The sequence below is a fragment of the Prosopis cineraria genome, unplaced genomic scaffold, assembly GCF_029017545.1.
Source record: "Prosopis cineraria cultivar Desert tree isolate PC_DT_omini unplaced genomic scaffold, ASM2901754v1 PC11, whole genome shotgun sequence".
In the NCBI taxonomy this organism is placed as follows: Eukaryota; Viridiplantae; Streptophyta; class Magnoliopsida; order Fabales; family Fabaceae; genus Prosopis; species Prosopis cineraria.
Window position 1 is genome coordinate 14,367,159 of NW_026555342.1, and position 14,970 is coordinate 14,382,128.

General features: G+C 31.2%; 1 protein-coding gene across 1 annotated transcript; it reads right to left on the bottom strand.

Moving 5' to 3' along the window:
• Positions 1-8,469: 8,469 nt before the first annotated feature.
• LOC129287189 (two-pore potassium channel 3-like) lies at positions 8,470-12,084 on the bottom strand. Its single transcript, XM_054923378.1, has 2 exons — positions 10,823-12,084; positions 8,470-8,910 (listed from the first exon to the last, which is right to left on the bottom strand). Exons 1-2 carry the CDS (start codon positions 11,917-11,919, stop codon positions 8,763-8,765), a joined length of 1,245 nt encoding a protein of 414 aa, XP_054779353.1. The 5' UTR covers positions 11,920-12,084; the 3' UTR covers positions 8,470-8,762.
• Positions 12,085-14,970: the final 2,886 nt, after the last annotated feature.

Sequence of the window (14,970 nt, forward strand, 5' to 3'; positions counted from 1 at the left end):
CGTGCAAGCACAGGGCTTACAATCACAGCATTATTTGTTGGATATGGGAAATATATTGCTTGATATGGAAGACAAGACTGTTGTTCTTTTCTTATCCTTTTCTTCTTTCAATTAACAATGAAGAATTTGACACTATTTAATTTGGAAATCAAACAAGTAAAAGAAAAGCATGAGATTGTTGACTTATATTATAATTGGTTGAATTGTATATGATATATAATCGAGCGTTAAGAGTATACTGATTAAGTAGGCTTATAAGGTTTATGTGTTAATTAATGGAAGTCATTATCCAGCAGGTTCTCTGTTAGGTGATGAATTCATCACAGATAAAGAATTTTTTTTATGTATGTTTGAATTAATTAAGGTCTCCTCCAATATCCTAATTTAAGGCATAAGATAATCACTTTGATAGATTCACATTATTCTATCATATATTGCTTTGGCCTTATATAATTACTCAGATTCTCCAATCATAGGCCACCAATGTTTGTTTTAGTGCGGGCGCGCGCACACATATATAGGCAATAGATCATTTAGGTATGGAAGCATATAATTATTAACCTTTGATTTTGAGTAACAAAGTGTTTGAGAATATCTTTTTTCATTCTTTAAGTTTATAAAAGGAGTAGAGATATTTAAAAGTTTAACAACAGTCTAATTTATAAGCATAATTACATTAATTGTCTTTGAATAATAATCGATATATACGTATTTACATCAAATAAGAGTTTGAGAGATGATCTTAATTAATTAGCACTTTGGATGACGATAAGATGTGTGTGTGTGTGAATATATATTATATTCTTAATTTAAAAGAAGCGTGAAGAATATTGCATCTGTATAACACCCTTTAATGTTGGTTGAAGTGTCAATTACTTCTTAATCCCAATTTCAATTATGATCCTACATTAATGTGCATATAAACTCTATTCAACATTCAAATTAGTTCCGTGAAATGATGGGTGTTAATTAACAAGTGAAATGGAATCTAAAATCTCTGCAGACAGTTTATTATTATTATTTTTGGCCAAATCCCTGCAAACAGTTCGAGCTATATATAATTGTACATTTATTATATTCTTTGTGAAGCTTTTGCATAATCATGAAAAAAATTGCACTTATGGCATATACGTACATGTACATACATGCATATACTCACAAAATAAAATTAACTTTTATCAGTTGAAATATACTGTAAATTCATGGATTCAAGTTAAGCTAGCTCACTTATTTTTAAACGAGAATTTCATCTAAGGATATATAGATGTGACATGATTTTGAATAATTTAAATAAAATTTTAAAATAAAATGACCAAAATATATTCTTCTTCCAGAATGTTACAACATAACAAGTACACAAATAAAGTAACAAGTAAAGTAAATTTTTTAACAAGTAATGTAATTGATTAATACTATAAGTTCATATGGTGATTTGAATTCATTACTTGTTAAGCCATTATCATAACTTGTAGATTCAATTATATTACTTAGGGTTAAATAGTAAATTTGCCCTAGAACCTTTTCTCTAAGAGCGTTTGGCAATCTAAACTTTTTTTGAAGCATTTTTACTCCACCATTAAATATAAAAAATGTTGATTGTTATATTGAAGTTTGATTAAGAGTTAAATGCATATTTGTCTTAAAACATTTTCTCCAAAGACGTTGGATATCCTGAACTTTTATTTGGAGTTTGTTTGCCCTGATAGTTTTAAAAATGGAGCAATTTTGTCCTCCCTTTTTCTTCATCGTCCTCTTCTTTTTTCTCCTTCTCTTCTACCAGCAAGCTCCCACGCTACCATAGATTGGGGTTCAATTATGATGCTAGAAAAATGGGTGTCCAAGATTTGTGAGCCTCATAAGAAGTCTCGCATTTGCCTTGGCACTTTCAACCCCCATAAATGACTGCTCAAGCTTACAATGTTGCCGCTTTGTCCATCAAAGGCAAATTTGCTATTGTTAACTTCCCTTAGATTATGCCATCATCCTACCCTTCCTTGCCATGTGCTCCTCGCATAACATCCAAGCCATTACTTTTGCTACCACTGCCATGGTCAAGTTTGATATTGTGTAGTCTCAGAAGCATCTAAGTCAAGGTTGGAGTTCGCGGTCATCATAATTGAGTAAGATAATGAAATTGTTGAATATAGAAGAAGAGAGCTTTCATGTGGTTGGGTTCATATGGATTGATTCAATGAATAGTTGATTGTTTTCAAGTATAAGTATGGGTTCAAAAGATTTAAAACTGCTTGTTGTTCATGGAGTTGTTCTTACTATTGTTATTGATGTTAATGGAGGTGTTATTGCTATCTAGGTGGGTTTTTTTAAATTTTTTAAAAAATGCCATGTGGGTACAAGTGGTAATTAAACTCAAAGTAATGGTTAATATTGAAGACAAGGCAAAATTGCTTTCCTTTGGAAAGTTTTAGGGCAAATAAGTTTCAAACAAAAGTTCAAGATACCCAACACCTCTAGAGAAAAAGTTTTAAAGCAAAAATATCATTTAACCCTTTGTCAAACTTTAATTTAACGGTCAATGTTTTTTTATATTTAACAGTGGATAAAAATGTTCTCTTTTTAAAAAGTTTAGAACAAAAATATTTAAAAAAAAAATTAGGGTACCAAGCGCTTATAGAGAAAAAGCTTCAAGACAAATTTGTCATTTAATCCTATTACTTATTAGCTTAACTATTAATTTCCTTGTATTACTTGTTGCATCTAGTATGTTGTAATTAACTTGGTTATATATATCCTTAAGAATATTTAATTCCTTATAACTTTATTTATCAATTTTTTTTACATTACTTGCTAATTCTATAACTTTAATTACTTGTAAAGTTCATATGGAAAGTTAAATTCATTACTTGTTAAATTGTTATCATAACTTGGAAGCTTAATTATATTACTTGTTAATTCTCTTACACTGAGGCATGTTGGAAGAAGGATATTTTGATCATTTTATTTTAAATTTTTATTTCAATTCAGGCCAAACATTTTATGATGTAATTTCTGATTGTATTAGGCCTCATGTAAAAATATGTTATATATGTCATCTTTAAATAAAATTCTCCCTACTTCAACCGCATTGATTAAAATTAATTTAGATTGAATTATTAATTTCAAATGAAAATGATAGCACGCATGACGCATGTTGTTCGAGAATATAGATTAGACATATCGATGGGTCCGTACAAAATGGTTTACACATTTCAAAAAAGTAGACCGAACTTTTATTAATTTGGGGACAATTATTTAACCTTTTTTTGGTCGAGTATAATGATCTCAAGACCATTTCTACATGTGGAAAATTCATTCAGATCAGGCAATTGTTGACTCCAAGGAATATGAAAAGCTCTTATTAATGTTCTTTTTCTTTCTTTTGCTTAATTTTATGACCCACTACTCTTGAGCTTAACTTGCAAGTTATGCATTGTATTTCCATGGACACAAGTACAGCTAAATCACAAATTCAGCTGATGTTGAGTTAAATGAAAATGAATCACTTTTTTAAGCAAAGTTTTGGATTTAGGCACTAAGAATGAAAAAAACCATATCATGTTCCAAGAGCATAATTTTCGGTGTATTTAGATTTAAATTTGAACTAGTTAATAACATATATATATATATATATATATCGGATAATTCAAAAATGAAGGGGGAAAAAAACTCACGAGATTGCCTTATCTTGTAGCATAATTTTAATTGAAGCTAGTATATATCAATCCATTCCACATGCATCACCCAAATAGTTTTTCCTTCATATAAAATTAGCCTCTTGAACTGATGGAAGTCAACATTTACATTCCTTAGTCATGCCATTCACTCCACTAATTGGAAAGTTTGACGTTATTCAATTTTTAATTGTTTCTCTCATCCATTATATGTATGAGTTTAGTTAATTAACTTTCATTATTAATGAAAGCACAGGAACCCTGATTCTGTTTCCGCTAGGCTTTGAATGTGAAACGTTCTTTCATATGGTTTGAATTTCTAGTCTTCCATTCGTTCATTTTGACTGATTCCAAGTCTAACTACTGACACTTACGGCAATATATAATTACTTTAAGAAAGTGGTTTAATCTTTATTTGGCCCACCAATATATATATAATTCGATCCCTTGCAAGTAAAACAAGAAGACAGACAAAGAAACAGCGTTTTTCACCGGATTAATATTTTAGTAATTAGTTTTTTTATTGCTCGTAGGCATCCTCCTAATAGAGGGCAATTAATTATATTCAAGCATACAATTGGGTACTCAATGCAACAGACACTTCTTCCAACGAGGACTCAAACCTTAATTTGCCACATTGTTAGAGACTAACCCTTTCTATTAAACCCAACTCTATTGATAGTAATTAGTTATTTAATAGAGTCTTAATTATCCCAATTAAATTACATAAGGGTAATTTTACTTAGTCACGCTTCGTTATTTTCATATCCATCTTCTTTTTGAATAATTATGATTAAGAGCATTTTTTAAAAGGTATATAGGGTACCTATATAGTTTTAAAAAAAATGTCAAATGTATGGTTTGCCAGGTAAATATATATAAAGCATGTAATAGTTTAATAAAACCTTTCATTCGTTTTTACTTTTTCATGTTTTTTAACATTTTTGAGAATGAATGATATGATTCTATCCTATACAATCATTCAACTCCCTGCATTTGCGCCATATACATATAACTATATAATCACACGCATACTTAAACTTTTGGATCCCTTATATTAGATATTTAAGGTACTGACCAGTCATTAAACCGTTTAAATACTGGTTCGGAGGTTTACAATCAAAATTATAATCGATTATATTGGCCATGAATAAAGCATTATTTATTAAATTAATCAAGATGTTAGTTCAACCAGTCAGGTTGATTTGGATTTTAATTCTATTATATATATATATATATTTATATTATTTTTGGGAAATGTTGAAGGTGTCAATATATATATATATATATACCATTCAAATTTGATCCAATGAAAAAATTAGAATATAAAATTACAAAAATCTATATTATTTAACCATAATTTGCATACAACTCAGATATTCTATCATATGCATAGAGCATGGATTGGCTTGACCCACTGAAACAAATGTGTATATATGTAGTCATAGTTTGTTTCCCTTTCAGGTTGTCATGTTTGTAGAAGACTGTCAAGTTTCTAGGGTTCAAAGGATCATATAAGTATGGATCTGATACACTGAACGTAGACTAAAGCAATCCCAATATTTTTTCTCATCTTTTTATTCTCTTTTAGTGTGATGAAAACTACAGAAGTTGATGGATTCCTACCCACGAAAACTATACTGTTCTCTGACTCTAGTAATTAGGATTTTTAAATCAAATCATGCATGCATGCACATACATACATACATACATTCATAGATACGAAAATGGAAGATGATGTGGTATAGAAAATGGGAGATGAAATTAAAACAAATGACGATGATCTTTCTCATTGGACTGCTGAACAATATTCACGGACTGATCGAGTTCTACGTACTGAAAACAAGTCCGATGATATTATCTATTATATGGTCAGTATTAATGGATTTTATATGGTGAATAATATTAAATATTAATTGCTTTTATATTAATTAGTGAAAGAAGCTTGAATTCTAAAACTTGTAGATTACGTGGTAAACTTTTGGCCGGAGAGTAAAGACTACGTCAAAAAGCAAGAAATAATATGACATGAAGGGATGACTAAGATCGCTTTCATATAAGCTTTGGAAAATATAAGCTTTTACCAAGTCACACAGACAGATAGACAATGAACACAATCATAGAGAGAACTTTTCAGTCATCAACAATATTTGTTGAATTTTTGCTTCCTAGACTTCAGAAAAGATTGTATTGACATCATCATTAGTCACCATTACCATGTGTTTGATGAAAACATCTTTTTTGAAAACCCAAAGGATAAGTGTAATTAGTAACACCAAAAAAGGATGTGTCAATTTAAAAAAACAAATAAAAAGTTTTAATTGATGAGTCCAATATATAATTTAAAATTTTTAATTAAAATAATAACATACTTTTAATACTTTTTAACTATGAAGGACTCATTCAAGATGCGCAAGGGATATGAACTATGAAGAAAGGGTGGTTTTGGCTTCCAATAGAGCATTGCAGCGAAACAATTGAGCATTCTTGAAGGCTTTAATTTTTGTCGGAATGAGAATTACCTCCAAGTTAACGTTTTCTGTGATTCCTTTGAAGCTATCAATCTTATACTTAAAGAACATTCTCATGATCACCCTCTCACCAATATCATCAAGAAGACTAGGGATCTCAAATTGAGCCACCACTTTGAACCATGTTTTCAAATAAGAAAATCAATGTGCCGTATGCGGACTGACTTGCCTATCAAATGAATCTCAACTTAGTATGGACACCATGACTCCCAACTGGCACAGGAATCTTATGATTTATAATACTCCTTCCGTCTTAAATTATAAAATACTTTCAGACAAAAGTTCACATACCAATAAACCTCATTAAATACACTTAATAATCTTATCTTTTTAAAATAAAAATATAAACTTTTAAAAATGCTCATCATTTCATATATTGAAAAGAGAAGGGATATAAATTAATTATAGAGAGAGAATGGGTAAATTTAAAATTTGTGTATTTAATAAAACCTTAATATATCTAAAGTGTCTTATATTTTGAGACTAAAAAACTCTTTTAAAAGTGTCCTATAATTTGGAACAGAAGATTATGCTGTAAGTTGTTTGTTGCACTGTTGTGCCATAGTCTTTTTGTTTTTTAATTAAAAAAATGACCATGTTTTGTCACAGTAAATAAAAAATGCTGTTCATGCTTTTCATCTTGAACTTTTCCAAAGTTTCAAGTCTATGCCAAAGTGAAACTCTACCGAACAAGTTACATGGAGAATCGGTCTTATTCAAAATGCTGCACCTATCCTAATCCTAATCTATTAAAAGTTCGTCATAATATAATACATTTCTTAATGGAGGCTTCGATTTGTTCATCAAATCTTGTCTCGTTTAAAAATGCTCCCCCATTGTATGTTTACCTTGATTAACTAGTACCATATTTATCTTTTTATTTAACATTAACATTAATCACCAAAAAGTAATGTCATTTGTCTAGATCCAATCTTGTCAGTAAACGATGATTTATCATCCGAGGTGGAAAACCAAAAGCCACTAAAAGTTCCCCAGAAGAATCAGTCGTCGCCATCTGAATTTTCTGGATCACATGGCTTTTTGTTTGCTGGTGGCTTGCTTATCTAAGATTCAAAAAGCTTTCAGAAGTTGAAACAATGTAATGTTGCTCTAGTTGAGAGGTAGATGATGAGAAGAATTAGATAAAGTCAAAAGGTTCAAAAGTTACGTTGATCAGTCAGGTTTAAGAAAGTCACAGGACCACAAAATTTGTCAAACTTGTCAAGCTCTCCACTTTTACCAATCACTCAATAGCCCACTATTATTGTCTCTATTCATATATGTGCATTTACACCCAGTTAGGTTACCTGTATAATTAATTAAGGGCTTTACATATTCTTTTGGGTTCCCGGAGAGAAGCGAATCTAGTTACTGATCGGGTGGCCAAAGCTTCAATAAATAATAAACTTCATTATTATTGTAATTGTAATTTTTTTTTTTAGTAATATATACCAACAGGTTCTGAAAGTCATATTGGGTTCTGACTCATTATCGAGTTGGGTCATACTATATGGGTGTAAAACCCTTTCAACGGCAATTATAATTTGTTACTAAGATTTGCATAATTAAACCATCACTTGCCCAGAAAATGTTATCAGTAAAATTTAAGGGCATGTTTTTTGTATGAATAAAAAGAGTTTCAAGAAAGCCATAGATCTTTATCTTAAAATATTTCATACACATTATTTAGGCTTATATGGGATTGATGTTCCGAAGAATTAATCCAAGCCCATCGCAAATCTTGTGATGTTTAATTGTGCTATTTTAGCCAAGAAAAGAAGCCCATCACCGTAGAACCAAACACAATTTAGAGGAATGATGTCTTCATCCAATTTGGACTTTCTCCATATCTTCCATTAATACCCCCTTCCATATTGAATCTTATCTGTCCATTTAATTATTCATTTGGTTTAACAATGTCATATTATTAATTTAAATGACCACCTTAAAGAAGAATTATGATCTTATTTTCAAAAATATTTAAGTGATAATAATGAATATGAATAATATATTTATTTTAATATGATAATTAATAATCTTACACCATTAAACCAAATAAATAATTAAATAGATCGATGTGGTTGGACATGAAAAGATTTATTGAGTGACAGCATGGAAAGGATGCAAATATAAAATCTTGTCTCTTCTCCATGTTTTTTCTATTAATTTATTCTCCAATGAACTTTGTGAGCACAAAATTTTTATTTCTTTTTTAAAAAATCATCTAATTATTGTACGACACTGATGAAATGTAAGAATCATACTCTTGTCATGTTTTTATTTTCCACTCTGAACTCCAGTAAGATCAGTACTATATCCTGCTCTAAACAAATGTTGCCAAATCAAAAAACAGGCAACAAAACATGTCATAAATATGGTTTCTTTTGCAGCATTATTCACCTTCAACATATGTGCCTTGTCTCAATGATCATGATCAAGCGTTAGGGAATAAACAACAGCATGAAACTAGACTACCTGATGCTCCTCCTCTTCAATTGATCCATGCTGGTAAAAGACAGAAATTTCTGGCACTATAGATAACCATACTCAGATTCTTATATTGTCAATGATGATTCCCTATGAGATCAGTAAGAGTTATTTTCCCTAATTTCCTGAAATCTAGCCGGTCAAACTGATCGCTGATCAGCATGATGTCTTTCTCTGATACTTTTTCCATCTCCTTGAGCTTGTATACAACAAATTCTGATTTACTGCAGGTCCAAAATCATGATAATAAGAAAAATCAGAGGATGTGAGTCATGACATTGAATCAAAACAAACAAGCAAAGTTCAAAGCTTGAACCACTGAATATGTCCAATGGTGTGATACTTACAGATATAAGATTCAAGGAAAGATACACAAAATGTATCTGGAAATATTGAATATGTGATTCCAAATATTTATGACAAAGGAAAGAATCTGTAAACGCTAGACAATCTAGTTAACAAACTTGCCTTTTTGTGAATGAGTTGCATGTATACCACGATGTGATTTCATAATAAACAACAAAAACGGATTAAGCACAAGAATGTTGAGTAATAATAAGATTAAACCAACGTTGATTACTTGTTTATATGCTAATGAATGAAAAAGATGCAAGCTTTTAGGATTTCTGTTCAAGGATAGGTGACCTTAATGATCAAATAAAGCTGCTAGACAAGAAATTCAAATAAAGTTGATCAGCTTTTCGATTGTAAAAAGCCAATGATGGTGTGAAGCTCTTTGTGAATGTTCCATACAATCAGAAATGAAAAAGGTGCATCCCTTTCATACTTTTGTGCTTTAAGATGTAAATTTTCTTAATGATTGAGCACAAAGCTAGAGCCAACTAAAGTAAACCAAGGTTTACACGTAATGTAAATTAGTTCACATCTGCTTTTTTAATATAGAAACCCGTTGTGAACATTGGTTATTAGGTGTGTAAATGATATATGATGATAGAATGAGAATCTCCAAGCACAAACTCTGGTAACAAAAGAAAACAGAGCATGAAGAAATTCACCCTGCATTTTCCTGTCAAAAATTTCAATCTCACTACTCTCTAGTCTCTTAATTCTTCTCTCAACCGCGAATCAAAAGCCATTTTGTCCCTTTTTTTTTCTTGAAAGGTTTAAAAACCGAATTCCTCAAAAGCATGATCAGAAATAAAGCAATATAATGGGATACTCTGTCCAAGAGAGATGCAGTGTGACTGTAAAGCATTGATCTCAAGAGGCAGTGCATATAAAGTTCGCTTAAATCAATCCATTATCACTTAAATCAATCCATTTCATTATGATATGAGGAATAGAAATTCTACTATGTCCATTTTTGCATCCATTTATATGAAATGCTTAGTATAATTTTTCCTACGCTGTTAACTATAGAAAGCATAATAATAGACGAGATTGTATCAAGTAAGCATAATTAAAATCACGAATATGGCAACATATATACGCAAGACAATATTTTTAGCAGGTGTACCAAATATACAAGAACAGAGCCCAAAAAAAATGAGTAAAGGAAAATGCATAAAAGCAGAAACTTCTGTGTTTTTTAGTATGCAGATGTTCTTTTTCCGTTAAAATTTTTTTCTTTGGGATAGTAGTCTGTAAAAAAATCATACCGAAGAGAAAAAAACAGAAAGTCCATAATCTTTGTATATCCAAATCAACTAACCTCCTACAATCTAAGGGGTGTCAATTGAAAAAGAACACAGACACACATTAAGATCATAAGTAGAACTGACAAGTCAATTAGCGTATTCATTAGCTTCCTTGAACATATGGTCAAAAATAATATTCAAATCCCTAACAAGTAAACATATAATATCGTTGATAACGTTAAGCATTACATGATCAATCGCATTGTTTCTATTGATCATATTAACTGCCTCCGCAAAATCGTTAGACACTAGTTACCGATATTTGATGAAATCCTTCTCAGTCTAAAGACCTTCTGGAGTCCATGCAGCATATCTGTTCCCATGCTTCAAAGTTATTATAACTCAAATATTTTGACAATAGATTCTTCACATTTAACAAGTGACATCTCACTCATAAAAGATAAAAATTGTCATATGAAAAGCATACTGATACTAACAATGATTCAATATTTAGGAGATGAATATGCAGAGTGCCTACCTCACAGAGCCATTATGGTCTAAGTCTGCAGCAAGAAACTCAGAAACAGTCAAATCCTGACCAAGAATCCACTTTGCCATTCTTCTATTCCTCTTGTCCACTCTTGCCTCAGCTAAATAAAGAAAAGCCCGAGCAACTGCAAGAGTCGATACAAGCAACCAAATTGCAGCGAAGAAACGACCAGAAAGAGACTGGAATGCCTTGTCACCATAGCCTACCGTTGTAACTGACATCACAGAAAGATAGAAAGAATCCATCCAACCAAGCATCTCCACATAATGCATTACACAGACACCAACTCCAATGCAAAGCAGAACAACCAACATTGCCAAGCCCACCTTCATCCTAATCCGCATTCTCCCTTTCTTGACATCAATTATATATGATCTCCTGTCATTCTCACTCCTACTCTTCAGTATTGTCCTCAGCAAGTGACTCTCTTGCAAATCAAGAACATGAGTCACCATCGCACTCAACAAGATGTCAATAAACCCAAAACCCACCAACACAAACAGGATAGAGAAAACCTTCGTCGCTGTATTCGTGGGAGTAATATCACCGTACCCTATTGTGCACATTGTCACTACACAATAATACAATGCATCCACCACAGGACTAGTCTGAATTCCAGTAAAATTATGATGATTGAGAGAATAAATAAGCACCCCCAACGATAAATAAATAACAAGAAGAATAACCGCTTGGGAAACAATTGAATTCGAACTGCATTGGGGTTTAGGTTCAGTAGGATCGTGGTTGAATTCGCCGACCACAACCATAGCCGGTGCCGTTTTACAGCGATGAAAAGCAGGTCTGGACAATGATTGTCGAGGCAGGTGAAATTGCGAATCGACTAAACCAGCCAAAAGGTCATGTGCAGAAGAAGAATGTTGTCTCGGGGAATTAAGCGAGAGGGTGAACGCTTCAATTAAGGAAGCGGAATCTCTAGGAGTCGAAGGGCCAAAGATAAGTCGGTCCTTAATCTCCGATGGGTTCAGAGGCAGGACCACCTCGTCGTTCTCCGCCAGTGGAGCGAGATGCGAAGGTGGATGCCGCCTTCTGGGACTGATATACGCGAGCAGAGACTCATTTTCCATTACGGCTATTATGGTGTGATACAGAATTCAACGTGAAAAAAGAAGGAAACTTCGCAATTTGGGTCTGTTCAAATGGTTTTTAGCAGAGCAAGGATCAGAAAAACAGAGCCAGGAAAGCGAGTCTATGGGGAAGCAAGCATTGGCATGGCGCTAAACGTCAATGAAAAGATCTTAGAATGCACTAACTAATACAATGGAGGAAACCTTTTAGCTCTGTGCAAATATACTGGCATACCGTGTGATCAATACAGCCAAATGTCCATTGAACTTATTTTGTAGCACATTGACACTATTTGGCCTTCGCTATAGGCATATGAAGATTTAATTTTGGACGGCCTGAATTTAATTATATAGGTTGAGTTATTAAAACCCTTGTGTCGCATGCATTGTTCACACACTAATTAATGAGTCGCACTGTTAATTAATCATAAATAATATAATTTATTAAGATTTATACACACACACATGCATTTGGCCAAAAAATATATATATATACATACATTCACTTGTAAAAGATAAAAATGCACGTACAATTTTCTTTTAACTAAGAATTTCGTTTTAGTTTTTTCCTTCCTAAATACAAAATATCATTTAACTCACAAAATGCAGAGTTATCCCCTTAGTGTAAATACTTTATAGTTAATAAAGATTTGTCTCATTAGTAAAAAGTTGGTGTATATATCACAAAAACATGAGTTTAAAATGTGAGATGTTTGTTAGTGAGTAAATTTTTAATAACTTGGTAAATACGTTTTAAATCAAGGTATATATCGACTTGATAAATTTCTGAAATCTAGTGTACTTTAATTTTTTTTTTTTGTAAACTTTCATTGTAACATTTATCTCTTAAATTGCGGGTATATGTCAAGTTTATGTAAGGAAAAATTATATTAACAAATATTAAAAAATTTTAACACTAAGATAAATGATTGTATTTAACAGGAATTTATTTATATGAAGATATGATTGTATTTAGCAGTTTAATCTCTTCTCATAAGGTCCGTTATTTTGAATGGAAATTAAAGGATAGTTTCCTCAATTATATATGGTCCTTAATCTAAGTCAAGGTTTTTTAGTAGGGTTTTTACACATCGATTCTCTAACTTGTTTACATCCTTGTATCCAACATACTAGCATGGTGGAAGGTTCAACAAACGTGTTTGATCCAATTATTACTACCTCCCACACGCGTAACCTGCCATGAGTAACTTTACCTTCTTGACTAACAAATCTATTAATATATACAGGGCCTGTTTGATTGCTATGAAAGTTGGTAATGAATTGAATTAAAAAATATAAATATAAAATTAAAGTGATTAAAATGTGGAGGGAAGATTGGTTAACTTTACCCATAATCATGAGAGGAAAGTGTAGTTTAATTCATGAGATAGGAAATGGTTTATGAAGCTTATAAAAAGTGTGATAATTTTTACATATGTGTTATGTGATATTGAATTTTATCATATTTATTATCAAGAGGGGGTAATTTAGATCATTTTTACTTTGATTCATTTCATTCTTATTATTTCCAACAAGCAAATGGCTCCATAGTCTCACTCATATCATTTGTATGTATGTATGTATGTTTGGATGACTCTCCAGTTGTTTTGATCACTTACAGGTTTTGCATTTGGTTTTTCAAATAGAGCAACAAATTAAACAAGCATAAATATTCTTTGCCAAGGAAGTCTTTAGTCCTAAGGCTTCCAGCTTTGTTATTGGCATTTTGAGAACATCTAATCTCACAATGGTAAGCCAAAAAGGGATGATGCATAGAATCTTTTCCCAAATATTGACCCAGATTTTGTCCGATCTCGTCATAACCATAAATAGTATAAATTAGCATAATCCACAATGTTTTCGTAATTGAATTGGATGTTGAACCAAAAATGTTAGTGGTTCATAACTCATATATTCCAACCAATTGAATTCATAATTGAAGCAATAATATAATAATTAAATTAAAAAATATTATATATATAATAATACAAATATAAAAAAATAAATATAATATTCCTATATAACTTGAAAATAAAGCTAAACATTTCAAGTTAAATTTAAATTAATAAGCTTCATGATACAACATAACATCGAATAATTCATTACCAACACTCACAACAGATATTCCTTTACTAGTTTAGATTTTTTTAGCCTAAATATTTATTTAGATTAAGACATATAAAAAAATGAAAATGATTTATCAAAAAAAGGCGTCCCAAAAAAAATGAAAATGAAAATATTATTCTGATATATGGTTAAAATTGGAAAAGAATGCACAAATTAAATTCATTTTTACCTTCTCATGCTACGTGAAAAGTGAGAGATTTTTTTAAGGTTAAAATTGGAACAATATGAACAAATTGAAGCAATCAGTTTTCACAAAACTGTCTTGATTTGCTTTTTTTTAAAAAAAAAAATTCCAGATCTAACCATTGGTTCAGAGCGGCCCCATTCGGTTCAAAAGTTAAAATAAACCAAATGAAAATAATAACTAGCTGGCGGTCCAATCGGTTAGATTATGCTCTCTAGTCCCTTTTTTAAATAATTGATAATTAATGCAGCGCTCATTGTATTCTTCATAAACGAAAGATGTACCAATTCCGAGGTCCTATCCTACTTTGTTGTTGTGAAAAAGTACCCAACTCCAGAATAACGGGTCCCACATTACTTGGAAAGGATACGAGGAAAACTTCACCGGACGGGTTTGACGGTGTTCATTGACACCCTCCTACGAGAATTTTTTTAAAAAAATTTTATAGATATTTTTTTACCAGAGATAACTACATTTAAAGTATAATCAGACAGTAAACGAGTAAACGAGTAAGTTACATCTTCTAGCAATGCTTCAAATTTTAATTCATCATATTATAAATAATTAAGGTTTAAAAGTCATTTTTATTCCTTAATTATATATAAAACACTCATATACTCAATTATGTATTGATTATGTCTCTCAATTTTAAAAATTCCTTTTATTATCACCTTAACATTAAAAACACTAAATGTATGTTAGTCATCAATAAGTTTCATTATTTTTTAATATTTTTTATC